The sequence below is a fragment of the Sarcophilus harrisii genome, chromosome 4 (genome assembly GCF_902635505.1).
Source record: "Sarcophilus harrisii chromosome 4, mSarHar1.11, whole genome shotgun sequence".
In the NCBI taxonomy this organism is placed as follows: domain Eukaryota; kingdom Metazoa; phylum Chordata; class Mammalia; order Dasyuromorphia; family Dasyuridae; genus Sarcophilus; species Sarcophilus harrisii.
This window is the reverse complement of record NC_045429.1, coordinates 118,198,581-118,216,547: the sequence shown is the minus strand read 5'-3', so window position 1 is coordinate 118,216,547 and position 17,967 is coordinate 118,198,581. Positions and strand designations below refer to the sequence as shown.

At 34.7% G+C, this 17,967-nt stretch overlaps 1 protein-coding gene across 4 annotated transcripts in view; it reads left to right on the top strand.

Annotated features, from left to right (window-relative positions):
* Positions 1-17,967, top strand: part of FAM120B (family with sequence similarity 120B) — a 117,737-nt gene that overhangs the window by 88,560 nt on the left and 11,210 nt on the right. For 3 of the 4 annotated variants that reach the window (XM_012549495.3, XM_031937448.1, XM_012549494.3), the window contains 3 exons: positions 1,737-1,943; positions 9,660-9,768; positions 11,586-11,717. In XM_012549495.3, the coding sequence (XP_012404949.1) occupies positions 1,737-1,943; positions 9,660-9,768; positions 11,586-11,717 (448 nt within the window). The remainder of the gene's footprint in view (positions 1-1,736; positions 1,944-9,659; positions 9,769-11,585; positions 11,718-17,967) is intronic. The other variant, XM_031937449.1, reaches the window with a different exon arrangement.

Here is a 17,967-nt window from a genome sequence, read left to right as displayed (position 1 = left end):
AGGATAGTGACTCAACAAAATAGTGAAGTTTGAAAGAGCCAGCACAGGTTCACTGGAAAGGTTATAAATTTTGATTTTAGATATGTTCAACTTGAGAAATCTGGAGGGGTGAAAAGGGAGAGAGCTGAAAGAGAGCAATGTCACAGAATTCCAGAGACAAGAGGAGGATCCTGCAATGAAATCAAGAAGAATGAGTGAACATTGTGAATAGTCCTAAAGACCTGGAATTTAAGCCATTTATAGTAACTTTGGGGTTAACATTTCTAATTAATGAAGGTACAAGCCAGATTGCAAAGGGATGAGAAATGAATAAAAGGAAAAGTGAAGGCAATGAATATGGAAATACTTTTGTTAGAATTTGGCTGTGAAAGGGAGGAGAAATGTAGACAGTGTATTAGGGTCTGGTAAAAGATGTTTTTTTTGTTTGTTTTTTTTATTTTGTTTTTAAGGACAAATAGAATAGAGTGTGTTTATAGCCAGAAGTAAAGGAATCTATCAATAGGGAAGGACTGGAAGCTTTCTCAACTCTTCACTTAAGTGGGTTTTGCCATGACTAGTCTTTGGTTCTCTTCATTATAAAAATAGTTACTTTTCCCAAGCAGTGTTTCTCAGTCATTTCCTCTCTTGCCTCTCAAACACACATCATTAGAGGACATACCATAGGAGCCCTCTCAGAAGAGGAGTCATTAGCCTGAATCTGTGGGGACACAGATGAGGCAATCTTTCCTAGAACCTGTTTCATACTTTTCCTGAGTGCCATTGACTTTCCTCCTAATTTAGCAAGTTCAGTGGAGATCTTGAGATAGACACTTAATGTTATTGTCATTATAATAATTATATTAGCCCATTTTGAGCTTCTTTCTTATTCTTGCCATGGCATCCTATAAAACCATCTGACAACTGATCCTCTGCAACTTCTGTCCTTGACCCCTGATTTAACTCATAATCTGTGTTCCTGATCACCTTTAAGCTTTTATTTTCTTGTCCATGAAACCATACCGATCTTTTTCTATTTATCTAGTCCCAATCCCATTTTACCTTTTCTACTATTATTAGTCTTTTCCAATTATATATGAATGGTTCTAAAACCTTTCCAGCGCAACCATACTACTACTACATGCTTTTTTTCTCCCGCCTTACTATACAAATTGTAACAGTTCTGTAATAGTTATTAATTCCAGGATTACAGTTTCCTTTTCCAAAGGGCAGTGTTCTACTCCATATGTTAATTGTTTCAAAGCAGCTTTTAACTTCCTTTTCCTCATCTGAAACTTCTGTCTCTACCATGTGAACTATTCCCTATTAAATGCTTGCTCAAACATTTTTGCAATAAGTATACTAGCCATTTGGGATAATTCATAGATTCTTCCCAAATCTACCCCTCAGTCAGTCAAGTTCAGACCTACAATCAATATTCTCTACCTTGTGATGTTTCAGGATCAGGGATAACTTATAAGAGCATAAAGTATGTGGAAGGCAGTAATAAGAAATAAAACTAGAAATGTGTAGAGTACAGAAAAATAAAAAAGTATCAGAATCAGTCATAAAGCCCAAAAGACCTTAATTCTGCTTTTAACACAGTCAAATTTGCTAGCCTTGGAAGATCTTTTTATTGTTCTCAGGTTGTAGAGCAGACCTGTTTGGAACATATTGTCAACATGTCATACCAAGATTTATGCAGATTGATTTATAATTTCAAAATAAGGACAAATTTGTTTCATGTGTCTTTCCAATAGCTCACCCATGTTGATTCTAGAGCTGTGCACCTTGGCTCTCTCTTTGTCCGGGGCCTTACCTATTTGATTCTGGCCAACGGTGCCTGTGGGTTTCCATTCAGAATGGATGATTTGATGGCTTGGAAGATGTTTGATGGAAAACTTTTTCAACAGAAGTACCAGCAGTCACACAGAGGCTGTTCTGTGGAGGAACTTCTAGAAGGCAATGTAAGTTCATACATCTCTTATGTTAGAATACATGCTCCAGAAGGCTTTCAGAATGATTGGTTGATATTTTATTCTTTCATTATTGATATTTTAAGGTGCTTAAAAAAAATCTCACAGTCTTTTATCTGAATGTAACAATAGGTATTAGCCCCTTAATTTTAAGGTGTTTCTCCCACTTGAGTGCGTAGTATAAATATCTTATTTTATAAATGGAGAAACCAAGAATCAGACATCATCTTATAAAACAAGTTTTCTTAATCTATCTTATCTCATTTGGTTGGCACAATCATATTGTGACTTGTATTCATATTAATTTATAAATTAATAAAATTAGGTTACCTTCCTTAGAGGTTAAGTATGTCATCTGATCCATTTTATTTCATATTCCTTTAGGAAACCAAACACGTATTAAAAACATCCATTTTAAGAAGAATTATATTCCCTAGCTTTAAAATATGTATACATAAATAGTAGTATAAGTCTTAGATACTAGTTTACTTTTCTTTTGATTCTGTTTTATTTTTTTTAATATCATTGCTACTATAAAATGTATCATTTCATAAAAATAGAAGTATGGAATGCATATCTTTGATAACTTCTGCTATAATATTTAAACAATATTCAAGACACTAAAAATAATGTTGTTGGGCAGGGTGAATGGTACTCATCAATCTCTGTAATATTTAGGCATTTTCAAGTATTTTAAGTTCCTCCTTTTTAGCAAAAAAAAAGTAACTCCATTGCAGCATCCAGTATAAACAAACTCACTTTTGGAGAAGTTACTTATTACTTTATAAGATTCCCTACAGTTTGGAAATCTTGCCAGTAATCTTAAGTAGTTATTCATTACTGCATGTTTCAACTTTATAGGTCCACTTGGTATGTGTTTCCTGGGGGAAGACTTTCAAATTAGGCCTTAAAGAAGGGACAATATTGTAGGACAATGTTATCAGTACTGACACAAAAGTCTGGGATTTTGTGTTCTCACTATTATATCATTAGCATATTTTGGCATGATCCTAGGAAATAATTGGCAGTTCACTTCTGGATCTGCTTCTACCATCTGTGACATTCGTGTAGTCCTTTAATGTACCTGCAATTCAGAAACTTTAGGATGATGAGCTGTATGTAATTTTTAGATGTCCAGGTGGGAGCAATCTGAATTATCAACAATACAGTGAGGAGGAATGCATTATCATAATTATAGTAATTGAAAATGCTTTATAAAGAAATTATTTATTTCATACTGCATAGAGAGCAAATTTGAGTCAGGAAGACTTGTGCTCATTTCCCACTAATAACAGATTCTAGTCCTGAGACCTGAGACCAGGGAAGTCACTTCCTTTCTCCCTGCCTCCAGACCACTCTTTTCAGCTATGAGCTTTCTGCATGGGTAGAAAGAGTTCTCAGAACCAATAAATAGGAATTGTAGATCCCAGAATTCATAGCAGTAAGGGTGGAACAGGAACTTATCTAGTCATCCTCTTAGACAGGTGAAGAAACTGAGGCCTGTAGAATTTAAGTGAATTGTCCAGTGTCACATAGATGATAAGTCTGAGAATTATGCCCTTTGACTCAAGGCCAGTGCTTTTTCTTCTGGATTCAGTCATAAAAAATAGAGGAGGGGAATCTCTATGTAATCTGATTTTTCCTAAAGCATAATGACAAGAGCTAAAGATTGTGCTTTGTTCATTTTGCAAAGTAAGAGATTCTTATTATTAAGGCATTGAATTTATGAGCATCTACTAATATACAAAACACTTTGAAAGAAACAACTTTTCCTTAAATCTTATCACTTTTTTTTTTAAATATCAGATCTGTGATTCCTTTGATTCAGGGAACTAGGTAAGGAAGCTTACTGTCTGTCAGTATAAGAAACTCCATTTTTGCCACTGGTTATAAGTAATTTGTGTTAGAATACGTCTCAGTTTTATTGTGGAAATGTCTTTCCATTCAAACCCTATATCCTATATTTTAGCTGCCCAGTTGCTTACTTCCATTTCCTTCAACCTACCATCACTCAAAAAGCTCAACCGAATACTACCCACCCTCTTCATTGTTCAATTTCTGCTGTATAAGCAACAAATTTGCTTTCATCTTAAATCTTTTCTTATTCCTTCCTTCTTCTGGATCTCACAGAGATCTAGCTTCCTCCTGACAACACAACCTCCCTGGCTATCCATGCTTGCACTCATTCCCCTTGAATCAGAAATTAAGGTGAAAGAGTTAGAATACTCTTTGCTTCCCACTGTCATTTCCAGACTCTGCCTCTACCACTGTCACTCTCCTTTTTCAGGGTTCATGTATCTGGCTCAGATTCACTGACAATATCTCTCCTACCTTTTGTTGCTAAATTCCTTTTTAAAAATATATAGAATTGACTCAAATTGTATACTATATGATTGCATGATACTGAAAAAATCACAAATGGTACCGACTTGGGATCACTATAAATTTATGTTACATAACCTCGGGTTGGCCTTCACTGCTGCTAGATGAACCTTTTATATATCCCCAATTAACTCACTGTCCCATTCACCACAGCATCTTCTCCAGACCTTTTCATCCTTCCTCAATCTCTCATGACCCCCACTTCCTCAGAAAAGAACCTTGCTTCATTTTATTGAAAAAAAAATTGTGGTCGTTTGCCAAAAGATCTCTCTCTTCTGCCTCCCTATCTCCTATCACTTAGATACCTTCTGCCACTATCTCTTTCTTCACTCTTGTCTCATATGAAGAAGTGACCCTTTCCTGTCCAAAGTAAACCTCTCTCACTGCTTGTACAAGTGATTCCATTCCATATCATCTCTTCCAGCAGATTTCCCCCTCTATCATCTCTACCTTCTCAGTTTTCTTCAATCTCTCTATTGACTGCTTCCTCCTGTCTACAAACATGCCCATGTCTTTCCCATTCTCAAAAAATCCTCACCTGATCTTTCCATCCCCAACCATCCCATATCTTTTCTATCTTTTGTTGCTAAACTCCTTGAAGAGGCCACCTAGAAGGGGTTTTTCCATTTACTTTTCTCTCATTCTTTTCTTAATTCTCTATAGTCTTGTTTATGGTATCATCATTAAACTGAAACTGCTGTTTCCAAAATTACCAATAATCTTTTTATAATAGCTTTTTATTTTTCAAAATACATGCAAAGATAGCTTTCAACATTCACCTTTGCAAAATCTTGTGTTCCAAATGTTTTCTTCCTCTCTCCCCATCTGGCCCTTCCTCTAAACAGCATTATATATCCCCAGGTTAAACATGTGCAGTTCTTCTAATCATATTTCCACATTTATCATGTTGCACAAGAAAAATCAGATCACAGGGGGAAAAATGAGAAAGTAAGAAGCAAGCAAGCAAACAACAATAACGAAGGTGAAAATACTGATAATGTCATCTACATTCAGTTCCCATAGTCCTCTCTCTGGATGTAGATGGCTCTTGTTCATCACAAATCTATTAGAATTGGCCTGAATCACCTCACTATTGAAAAGAGCCAAGTTCATCACAGTTGATCATCTTGTTGCTATGTACAATGTTCTCTTGGTTCTACTCACTACATGTAACATCAGTTCATGTAAGTTTTTTTGAAGTCATCTTGTTACATACTTTTGACATATTTAACATGTGTTGTTCTACCTGCCATTTAGGGGAGAGGATGTGGGGAAGGAGGGGAAAAGTTGGAACAGAAGGTCTTGCAAGGGTCAATGCTGAAAAATTACCCATGCATATGTCTTGTAAATAAAAAGCTACAATTAAAAAAAAAAGAAATCATTCTCTTAATTGTTTCTTATAAAACAATAATATTTCATTACATTGAGTGGATGCCCATCAGTTTCCAGTTCCTTGCCACCACAAAAAGGGTTATTACAAACACTTTTAAACATCTGGGTCCTTTTCTGTAATCTCTTTAGTGTATATAGACCCAATAGAGATATGACTGGATCAAAGAGTATATGCAGTTTGATAACCCTGTGGACATAGTTCCAAATTTTTCTCCAGAAAGATTAAATCAGTTCACAACTCCACAAAAAATGTATCCGTGTCCCAGTTTTCTGATATTGCCTACCTTTATCATTATCTTTTCCTGTCATCTTAACCAATCTGAGAGATGGGAAGTGATACTTCAGAGTTATCTTAATTTTCATTTCTCTAATCAATAGTGATTTAAAGCATTTTTTCAAATTACTAGAAATGGCTTTAATTTCTTCATCTGAAAATTGTTTATTCATATCCTCTGACCATTTATCACACTTATAAATTTGAGTCAATTCTATATATTTTTAAAAAGTAGTTTAGCAACAAAAGGGAGGAGAGATATGGCATGATTGGGAATGGAAGGATCAAGTGAGGATTTTTTGAGGATAGGAAAGACATGGGCTTGTTTGTAGGCAGGAGAAAGCAGTCAATAAAGAGAAAGAGAGATTGAAGAATGTTGAGAGAGTAGAGATGATAGAGGAGAAAATCTGCTGGAGGAGATGATGTAGAATGGGATCATTTGTGCAGTAAAAAAAAAAATATATATATATATATATTTAAACTTTAAATGTCCTTTGTCAGACCAATAATCATTTAATTGCCAATTCCAAAGGCCCTTTGTTCCTCTTCTCATTCTTCTTCTCCTCTTGGGGCTTTTTAAATTTTTAAATACAATTTTATTTTATTTCAATTCTGAATTCTCTCTCTCTTTACCTTCCCTATCCATTGAGAAGAAAACCCATTACAAATACATTTAGTCATACAAAACAAATTCTACTTTGGGAAAGAGAGTGAAGGAAAGAGGGAAACAAAGGAATGAAAAAAGGAAAGAAAACTGTATACCTTGTTCTTTTGGTTCTGCTTATTTTACTTTGCAATAGTTCATACAAGGCTTCACAGGTTTTTCTGAAACCTTTCCCTTTATCATTTCTTACAACACAGTAGTATTTCATCACATTCATAAACCATAATTTATTCAACTGTTCCCCAATTGATAGGGCATCGCCTTGGTTTCCAATTCTGTCCTACTGCAAAAATAGCTGTTGTAAAAAATTTTGTACATATGGGTTCATTTCTTCTTTATTCAATCTCTTTTGGTATAGATCTAATACACTAGATCAGAGTATGAGTAAGTGAATAACTTTTTGGGTGTAGTTCCAAACTGTTTTCCAGAATTATTGGATTAGTTCACAGCTCCATTAGAGTATTATAGTACCTGCTTTCCCACAGTCCCTCCAGCCTTTGTCATTTTCCTTTTTGTCAGCTTTGACAATCTGATGGGTACCTCATTTTTCTTTAATTATTCATCATTTGAAGCATATTTTCATGTGACTAGTAGTCCAGATTGATAGTCCAGAGGCTTTTTCTCATTCTTCATCCTTCTTGATCTTTCTGACCACCCCTTTTCTTCTCTTGATCTTCCTCTTTAGAACATTATTCTATCTTGATTCTTCTCCTACCTCTCTGATTAATCCTTGATAGGCTCCTTTGCTGGATTTTCATTGAGATGCAGTTCTAAAAATTATGATCCCATGAATCTTATGATCCTAAGCCTTTTTTTTCTTCTGACTTTCATTCCTGATTAAGGTGCTCACTCACTTTAAGTGTCCAATAAGGCTCTGGATCTCATTAAGTCCCATAGACTCAGTTATGTATCTCTATACTAATGTTTCACACATCTGCCTATCTAGCCCTAACTTTTCTACCGACCTCTCACCTCATATCTCCATCTGACTATTAGATACTCAAACTATGTGGGTGTGATTTTAAACTTGTATCCCAAAGTGAACTGATACTTTCTCCAAAACTGTGTACTTTCAAACTTTTTCTATTAATGTTGAGAGATAGTACCAGTTATTCAATCACACAACCCAGGTATGTCCTTGTTTCCTTACTATCAATCAACTCTCCACCCCCATTCAGTCTGTTTCTAATACGTGTCAGTCTCACCCTTTCCACATCTCTTGATCCTGTCCTCTCCTTTCTTACACTGCTACGGTCCTAATGCAGATCCTACTCTCCTCATATATAAACTATTGAAATAGCCTGAGGGTGGGTCTGCTTGCCTCAAATCTCTCCCTATCTAATCCATCCTCAATTCAAATGTTCAAGTGATTTTCTTTAAGTACTCTCTATCATCTCCCAACCAAATACAGAATTCTTTGAGATTCAAAGTCCTCCATGATCTCACTCTCCCTTTTACACATACATTATGTAGTCTTCCCACCTTTTATACCCCATCTCCCATATACTTTTCAATCCAGTGACACTGGCCTCTTTGCTAGTTTATGAAAAAACATTCCATCTCTTGACTCCAGGCATTTTCACTTGATGTGCTCTTTGTCTGGAATGCTCTCCCTTCTTATATTCACCTCCTGATTTCCCTGACTTCCTTTAAGTCTCACCTAAAATCCCACTTTCTATAGGAAGCTTTTCCCAGTCCCTCTTAATTCTAGTACTTTACCTCCATTGATTATTTCCTATTCTTTCTTTTTTAGCTTGTATGTTCAAAATTGTTTTCATTTTGTCTTCCCCATCAGATCATGAACTCTGCAAACATAAGAATTGTCCTTTCTCTTTCTTTTTATCTCCTGTTCTTAGCACAGTATTTGGCATATAGTAGATGCTTTAAAATGCTTATTGATATTTTATTGTCATGTGAATAATATCAGTTATTTCAGTGATGTCATTTCATTAAGTAAATGTCTTTCCTTTGAACTAAATATGTAACATATTAGTTGGGGCTCAGAAGCATAATTTAAGGGTGTCTTGAATCTTGGGAAACTGTCCAAAGGAGAAACCACTCTTCTATTATTATCAGGAATTTCACCTGATATAGCACTATGGTTCAGGGAGAGACTAGAAAGGAAATTTCTTCTTCCAGTGCAGGTCAATAACTGGTTTGCAACTTAGGATCTCAGAAAGTTTCTTTGAGAAACTGAATCATTAAATGACTTGCCCTGAATAGCCAGAATGTGTCAGAGGCTAGGCTTGCAATCAAGTCTCCTCTTTATACCCAAAGCCATCTTAGTACTGTGCATTCAGGATAGAACAATAGAAAGAGATCTGGCTCTAGAAGCTAAGGACTGAGATTCAAATCAATCCCACCTCTGATCTTTATTACCATTCTGATCTTGGACAGGTCATTTAACCTCTCTTACCCTCTCTATTTTTCAGTTTCCTTATCTTTAAAATGAGAGATAAAACTAGATTATTATAAAGTCTCTTACAGTTCTAAAAATTATGATCCCATGAATCTTATGATCCTAAGCCTTTTTTTTTCTTCTGACTTTCATTCCTGATTAAGGAAAACATTTTAAGTCAAATATTTTTCTTATAGTCTTATACCAAGAATTCCAGGAATTGAATATGATTATCCTTAACCATTTCTCTTAAACATGGACATCCCTTCTAATTATGGCCCCATTTCTGAATATCAACAAAGTGAAACCAGGTTTCTGTTTCCATTATTTCTCACTTGGACAATAGGAGGGACAAAGCCTTGCCTTACTAATTTTTCTAAGCAAAGTTTCAGGAACAGAACATCAAGAGTGACATTGAAAGCCTGGGACTAGGAAAGGTAATGATTTGCCTTGAAGCAAATCACCAGCTTGAATCTATGATCCAAATATTAGCTTTTTAATTGCAGCAATTTTAATCTAGTTAGCAGACCTGCTAATATTAGATTATCTTACCTTGATACATAGCACAATAATCATTTAAGTCCATTTCCCTTGCAGAAATATTGGCTGACTGAGTTCCAGAAACTAAAATCACTCATTTGCAAGGCCTGCATGAAGAACAACCGAGCCCTTCAAAGCCGACAGCGAGGGAATGAATTCATCAGAGGTTGATGTACTTGGATATTAGCTCTGCCACTAAAATAAATGTTTAAGGAATTAATATAAAAACTCTTAATTCCCTCAGGTGTGAAAGAAAATAGTTGTGAAAGGTTGATAAATTAAAGGAAAGGTCTGAAATAAAATTGTAGGTCTCTAACTAGTGTTCTAGGGTTAAGTTCTGGTCCTATAGTAAAACATGTTCAGAAAGGAACCACTCACCTCCCATTAATTACAAATTTTTAAAATAACATTCTAAGAAAGCCCGTCTTTATGCCAATAGAAAGCCTTCTATTATGCCAATAATTACAACAACACATCTTTCTCTTTTTGCAAATAGAATAAAAGAACATTACTCACAAATCCTACTTCCCTGGCCACTTTGAGAATTTAAGAATGGCCAGTCTTTAGGGGCAGGTAGGTGATGCGATAGAATCAGGAAGACCTAAATTCAAATTTGGCTTCACACACTTGAACCCTTCCTAGTTGTGTGACCCTAAGCAAATCACTTAACACTCATTGCCTCACACACCCCCACCCCAAAAGGAAAGAATGTCTAGTCCCCAGAGATCAATAAAAAAAACTTGGTAATTGGTGAAGGGAACTCAAAACAAGGAAAGGAAAGCTTACTAAATTACATATCTTTTCTTTTCCATTATCAAGACTATTAGATTCTTCTTAATTTTTCTTCTACTGCTAATGGGCTATCCAGAAATAGGAGTTTTCAGTACATATCTCTCAAGGTGGTACTTGATCCACTAATAGTCACACTTTTATATGGCACAAGTAGCATAACTACTTTTCACAATTGTATTTGTTTATTGGAAAACCATTTTGTTCTACTTGTTAAGTTAAAGGCACATAATATAAGAGAAATAGCAATGAAAAGAATTCTTTTATTTTATTCTCAGCGAGTAAGGAAAGTCTTGGTTATCTGTCAGGAGATGGATGGAACACAAGTAAATTAACTCTTACAAGTGTAAATGATTACTTTTTTGTCTTCAGCCCTCACTATCCTCAAAAGTATTTATCTTTAAAATATCCTTTTAGTTTGACACCATGTTAGATACTGTATCACTTAATCAGGAGCTGTTTCAATAATTTATAATTAGATTGCTTAGAGTTATGTTGAAATGAACCCCCTTGTCTTCTTGGGTTGCTTTTCTTTGTTACCTTATCATGTTACAGTAGTTTTTAAAACTAGAGAAGATGTAGTACATATATATATAAATCAATAAAGAGCATAACCAAAGCATTTAGTATGTTGGGATAAATAGAAATAATGGGACCAGACAATTTTAAAATGGTAAGCATAATATAGAGTTTTTCCTAACTTTAAAATTTTTGTAAAGGCACTAATATCCTTTAGAACAAGAGTACCCAAATTTTTGGAAGCAAGATACTACTATGCACTCTGACTTGAGGCCTGCAATGGAAGGAAGTCATTTGGTACTACTAATAAAAAAGGCCTACCATTGGAGGCATGAGGAAGGGGGATGGTGGAGATTAACTGCTAACTTAAGTGGTCATCATATTAAATGTAATGTCTTCTGACTACCCTCTCCACCTCAATGAAAATTTCTGGGAGCTTTGAAGGGAGGGGAGGGAGGAGGAAGAGAATGGAGAGAATGTGCTTCCAGGGACCACATATATGATATCTGTGATCAACTAATTGATAATGGTAGGGCTCCCCTACTTTTCAGTGATCTTAAGAATCAAACTTCATCATATAACCAGAAAATACTTTATCAAACTGTGTTATACATGCTATATAGTTTTGAACATAGCATTAATAGATGCTAATATAATAAATCTATGTCCTTATAGAGTCTGAAAGCAGAAGATGGGACTCCAATTTCGAAAGATCACATCAGCCTCGTTTTTCATCTTTATATCATAATCCCAACCAATGGAGAGGTCCTCGGCCTTACTCAACTAGATTTGAAACTGATCCTTCAGGTAAAGAATAAATTAATAAAATGGCATCAATATGCTTACAGTCGATATATATCTAATTTATATTCTTCAGTATAGCAGATACACAGATAAATTCCATATTTTGGGACTTTTCATAGTTTATTAATTTTTATCACTCTGCCAAACATAATTTCCCCATTTCATTATAATTTTGTATTTAAACAACAGAAAACTATTTTAATAATCATATATGATACATATGTCCTTTTAACTCAATCCTAATAAAATACAGCACACTAATAACACTATTCTGAGTTTTTCCGTGACTTGGCTTAATACTGTGTAAAAGCGTTACAATGTAATCTGGGAAATAAAAACAAGTCCTTTACATCTTACATCTGTAATACAGATGATATCTGTTTTTAATGTAGATATTAAGCTAACTTGGGTACACAGTAATTTGCACTTTAAATACATGGAGAACCTCACATCTACATTTTAAACCTAAATTTGAAACAGTTGTTGACAGTCTAACTCTATAGACTTTCAAATTACTCCAAATTTATAATTTTATCCTTTTGAATAGTAGTGCTGTGCAAACACCTCATTATTTTAAGTCTTAAATCATGATTTAGTTTTTTACATTATGACCTTAAAAACTTGTAAATGTTTCAGAAATTGTTAATGTAACGCTTAACTAAAACCAAGTGCAGTTTTCGTTTTGAATATGGGTCGTGCAAAGCATTCTAAATATTCCATTATTAAAAGTAGGAAGGAGAAAAACTGCAAAGATTTGGATTTAAAGTTATTTTAGAGAATAACTTGAAGTAGTTTAACTTTCAGAGGCTTGCCAGATAAAGCGACTATCTATCCAGCATAGCTTTCAGATGGTTTAATTCATTGTGCTTAGTTTCATTCCATCCTCTTCAGTAAATGCTGATACAGTATGAATATAAGTATGATTTCTCCTTTATCAAGTAACAGTCCATCAGTCAATAAACATTTATTATCAACTTTTGCTGAGCTCTGTATTAAACATCAAGTATATCAAGGCAAAAGTGAATTTAGATCATCTTTAGAACTGAAACTGAAGGAAAAGATTTTCTTTAATTTAAATACATTATTAAATTATTTTAACTCGTTCAGTATGATAGTTTAGTAGCTGAGCATTAGACAGAAAATGATAGGTAAATTTGTCCCCTACCCTAAAAGCAAATAGGAAAGATCATTTTTTTTCTGGAATATTGTATCATTGGAAGACATGACATTTTTTGATATAATTTCCATCAATAAAGTTTATTTTTTGTTTTAATACAAAGTAAGATATAGCATATGTATATCTAAAATATATTTTAATTTTAGATTAGAGGCAGGTAAGTTGCCTGGGACAGAGTGTTAGACTTGGAATCAGAAAAACCTAAATTCAAATCCTGGCTCAGATACTTACTAGCCACGTGACCCTAGTCAGGTTACTTAAACTCTCTCTCGGCCTCATTTTCCTGGTTTATAATTACAGATTACATTAAGTATTATTGTTCTATTATCTACCCTACAAGGTTGTTGTGAAGATCAAATGAGATATCTGTAAAGCATGTGGTAAACAGTAAAGTGGGGCAGTTAGGTGGCTCAGTGAATAGAATGCCAAGCTTAGAGTAAGAAAAACTCATCTTTCTGAATTCCAATCTGGCCTCAGACTACTTACTAACTCTGTGACCCTGGACAAGTCACTTAACCCTGTTTGCCTCAGTTTCTCATCTGTCAGATGAACTGGAGAAGGAAATGGTAAACCAGTATCCTTGCCAAGAAAACTCCAAATGGAATCCCAGAGTCAGACACAACTGAAAAGACTAAACAAAACAAACAAACAAAAAAAGGCAGTTAGCTACTTTTACACAATATTGAATCTTAGATTGGTTATAGTATATTGGTTAGATTGACTCTTTCGTTGAATTGCTCTTTCAGTATGTAGAGATGTTGATAGCATCTGATATAAGCAGGAAAGACTTCCTTTAGGAGAATACGCCTGAATTGATTCTTCAAGGAAGCTAGGGATCTTAAGAGATAGAGATGAATGTTCAAAGAGAAAAAATATGAAATAAATCTGGAAAGTAGATAGGAGCCAGATTGTAGAGAATTTTAAATACCAAAACAATGGTTCTATTTTTTTTACCCTAATAAAGAGCCAGTGAAGATTTTTTAGTAATGATATCATCAGACTAGCATCTTGGCAATATTATATTTGATTACCATGTGGAGCATAGTGTGGGGAAGAACAGGGAGACCAATTAAAAGTCTATTGCAGTAGTCCAAGTAAGAGATGACTTAGAGTGCCAACTATAAAATCTTATAGAGGAGATTGGTGGGGAAGTGCAAGCAGAATCATCTCAAAGAATAATGGAGGTAAAAATGCAAATTTACAGGAAACTTAGCAAAAGATCAAGTTAAGCTAAATCATACCAAAAGAATATAAGGATGAAGTTGCATGGGAAACAATAAACAGGTAGAAAATGGAAAAAATCATTCAAGGTTAATGTAAGAAACTGTTCTTCCCATCATTGATGATGGAGCCACTACCCCAAAGTTCAAATATCAAAATCCCCACTTTATTGTCTGAGAAAGAACTTGTGGCACTGAAGAAAATCAAGAAGGGGAAAAGTGTTGGGACTAGACTTAAGTACAGTATACCTTTAATCTGTAGGCAACACAATTTGGGGGTCATGGAGAGATTGACTCTCAAAATATCCATAAGAAGAGAGGATAAAAACAAATGTTTAGAAAAAAGGATATTATTATCAAAAGTAAATGAGATAACATTGGTAGCCATCAACCACTGATACTCTGTAGGAACATAGAATAAGAATTCTCCTATCCCTACAAAATCTTTATGAGGGTATTCTATACACATGTCAAGGACATCATTAACAAAGGTATGAAAGCAATATTCTACAGCAGATTCTATCTTTAAAATTACCCAATCAGCTGAACAGTACAGAAAATATGAGATTTCCTTTAGGGATAATGTTCTTTAACTATCAAAAGACTTGTGATTCCACAGAACAAAATGTCACTTTAAAGCTTTTCTTCAAACAGATGTCTTCCATTTATATGTTAAAATTACCACAGGTTACCTAAAAGACACAAGATATGATGTCAGCCTCCTGATTATAAGTATCAAAGCATAAAACAGGAAGAACTATACTCACCAAAGATGTTTGCCATAGTTATGATGGATTCCCAGCTCAGAAGTAATTATCTGTAGAGACAGTGAGATCCTCCAGATGTTCCTGTTTGTGGTCATTGACCCATACCCCAGAACATTGCAAAACTTCCTAAATAAGGTAAATTTTCACTTGAGAGATAGCCTGACATATTAGATTGAGGACCATCCTTCAAATAACCACTGCCTGAGTCTGAGTAATTCACTTAGTTTCCCAACACCTCTGGCAACTTTCTGAGATTATAAATTAAAGAAAAGTTTCTAATCCACATTGATGTAGTTTTTCTCACCAGGATTTCCTCACAATCACAAATTCAGTTTCCACCCAAATTTTTTTTCTTCCCCCAAAATCATTCAGCCTAATTATCTGAGTGTTGGAGAGGAATGAGGGAGAAGGGAAATCAAGCATATAGGGAGATTTATTACCCAAATCATGATATACAGTTGGATAGACAGTCCGTCCATGCATTCATTGTTAAGGCACTGCAAATAGACAGTGAACTGGATCCAGAATTGAATAGAAGAAAGAGAGCAGACTGGATTGCTCTTGGGAAATCATACCATGCTTTTAATGATTCTATGCTTCTCCCTGAAACAAAAGCCTATCTCTCTAACACTAGCATTCTTTGATGGAGATAGAGAGTGTGCTTTAGATTACAGAATACTACCTTTGCAAAATCTTAAAGAGGAGAGATGGAATGTTGTATAAGGGGAATGTCTTTTAGTTTGACTTGAATAAGTAGTGCATAAAGGAAATGAAGCATGGAAGTTAAATTGGAGAGGATTTTTAAAACCAGGCTAAAAATGGCATGTTTTATCTTAATGGTTTATTAAAAATCACTGACTATTTCTGAGTAGGGTATGACATGGTAAGGCTAATCTTTCTTCAAGAAATAATTTGGCATCTATGCTAAGAATAGATTGGGAAGGGGGGGGCGGAACTGTCAAAGCAAAGAGCATTTGTAAATCTAATGTACTAGCTTAAATGAGAATTTATGAGTATTTGAACCTAGGGTAGAGACTAGGTAAGTGAAAAGAAGGGAACAGATATGAAATGTGGAAGAATAGTCAAGGAGACATGGGAACTGTTTTGATATGGGTAGTAATGAAGGACAAGGAGTTAAGAATGACTTTAAGGTTGAGAACCTTTGTACCTAGAAGGGTGGTTCCCTAAATTGGGGGGGGGGGAGGAAATTTGGAGGAGGGATAAACTTGAGGAGAAATGTTAATGAGCTCCATTTTGGATATGCAGACATCCATATGCCTCTGTAGCATCCAAGTAGACATGCACAGCAATCATTGTGCAAGTCAAGTCATGTGGATAAGTAGTATCAAACTCAAATAGAAACAGATCCTTGTTGACTACATATTGAATTAGAAAATCACAAATTATCAGAATTTGACATCTCTCATATAACTGACCTAGGGCTTCATTGTAGTCAGTCTTATCTCTATCCCTAAGATTATCATTGTTCAGTCCATCAACATGTAGTATCAAAACTTAAAGTAGTATGTAATGATTGGCTTCCAAAAATTTAGGGATGAATAATACCCTATCCATTCAGTTTCCTAGAAAAGAAAAGAGTGAGACTTCCATCTTGTTATCTGTGCTACAGGAATAATTTGCTCAATTTGTATGAGATTGGGAACTTATAAAGAGAAAAAAGCCATTTTTCATTATTTTTATTTTTCCTAAATTTTGCAGTTTAAATGTTAAGTGCCTATTTATATATGACATTCTGTTAAGTATTATAAAAGATCATCATAAGTTATTTATAAGGGATGCTCAAATGTATATTTACATATATACACATACATGTAAATGTATGAGTATTTATATGTGTGTATGTATATATGTGTGTGTAACATACACATAAAAGTATTTTTAAAAATTCTTGGTCTTGTAGGTAATATGGGACTTTAGATTAATCTACAGTGCTCTACCAGCATTGGTTAAGATTATGACATTTATTTTACCTAGTGCATGCCAAGCTTGCAATATCTTCCCAATAATTTCTTCTTTCCCTTAAAAAAATGCTATGTTATTGATATGTTTTATTTTGACACAACAGATACTAGCCAGCAAATAATATGTTCCTGAGAACAGTTAAGGAGAATCACCTAATACGGTGATTACAGACAGGAATACATCACTTACCGATGTATTTGTGAATATTAAATTTACCACCTATTAAGAGAAAATTATGGAGTCAGGAAAGCCCAGGTTCACATCCTGTCTCTGACATATACTGACTGTATGACCAAGGGAAAGTCATTTAACCTCAGAGGCAGTTTTGCTCAGTAGTTAAAAATGCTGCTTGAAGTCAGAAATTCAAATCCTGCCTACTTGACTAGGTGATTATGGGCAAATCACTGAATGGATTTTCTGAGCTTCAATTTCTCCATCTGCCAAATGAGTATAATAATAGTACCCATTTCATAGAGTTGTTGTGAGACTCAAATGAAAAATGTATGTGAATTGTTTTTCCAACTTTAAAATGCCACATAAATGTGAATTTATTGTTGTCTTAGTCTCCCAAACAGCTGACACAGTTGCTAATTTGCACCATTGGAGAAAGTCTCCTTATCCAGAATTCTCTATACTAATGAAGTCAGAAATGAAAGGAAGAAAGGGAGGGAGGGATGGACAGGCAGACAGACAAATGGACGGAAGGGAGAAGGGGGGGAGACAAGGAAGGGAGGGAGGAAGGAGAGAGGGCAAGAAGAAAAACTATTACAGAGAAAGGAAAGAATTTGTGTTTTAATTTTAATCATTTGTTAGCAACACTTATTTCATTTGATCTCACTTGTTTTGGTCCTTTAATGTTTTCATTTCCAGTAATTTCTTAATTAATTACATATGTCTATAATTATAACTTATTACACATTTCTTATATATATTGTTCATATTCAGTAGAGTCTTCTAGAAAACTCTCTAAATGGTGATCCCATTCAGAAATAGAAAACCATCACCAAGAGTCTCTGCTCAGTCATTTTAAGTTGAGAAAGAAGTACTTAGGTGTGTGGGTATTGCAGAAACCCAGTTTGTAGGCAATAAGCATTTCAGTAGAATAG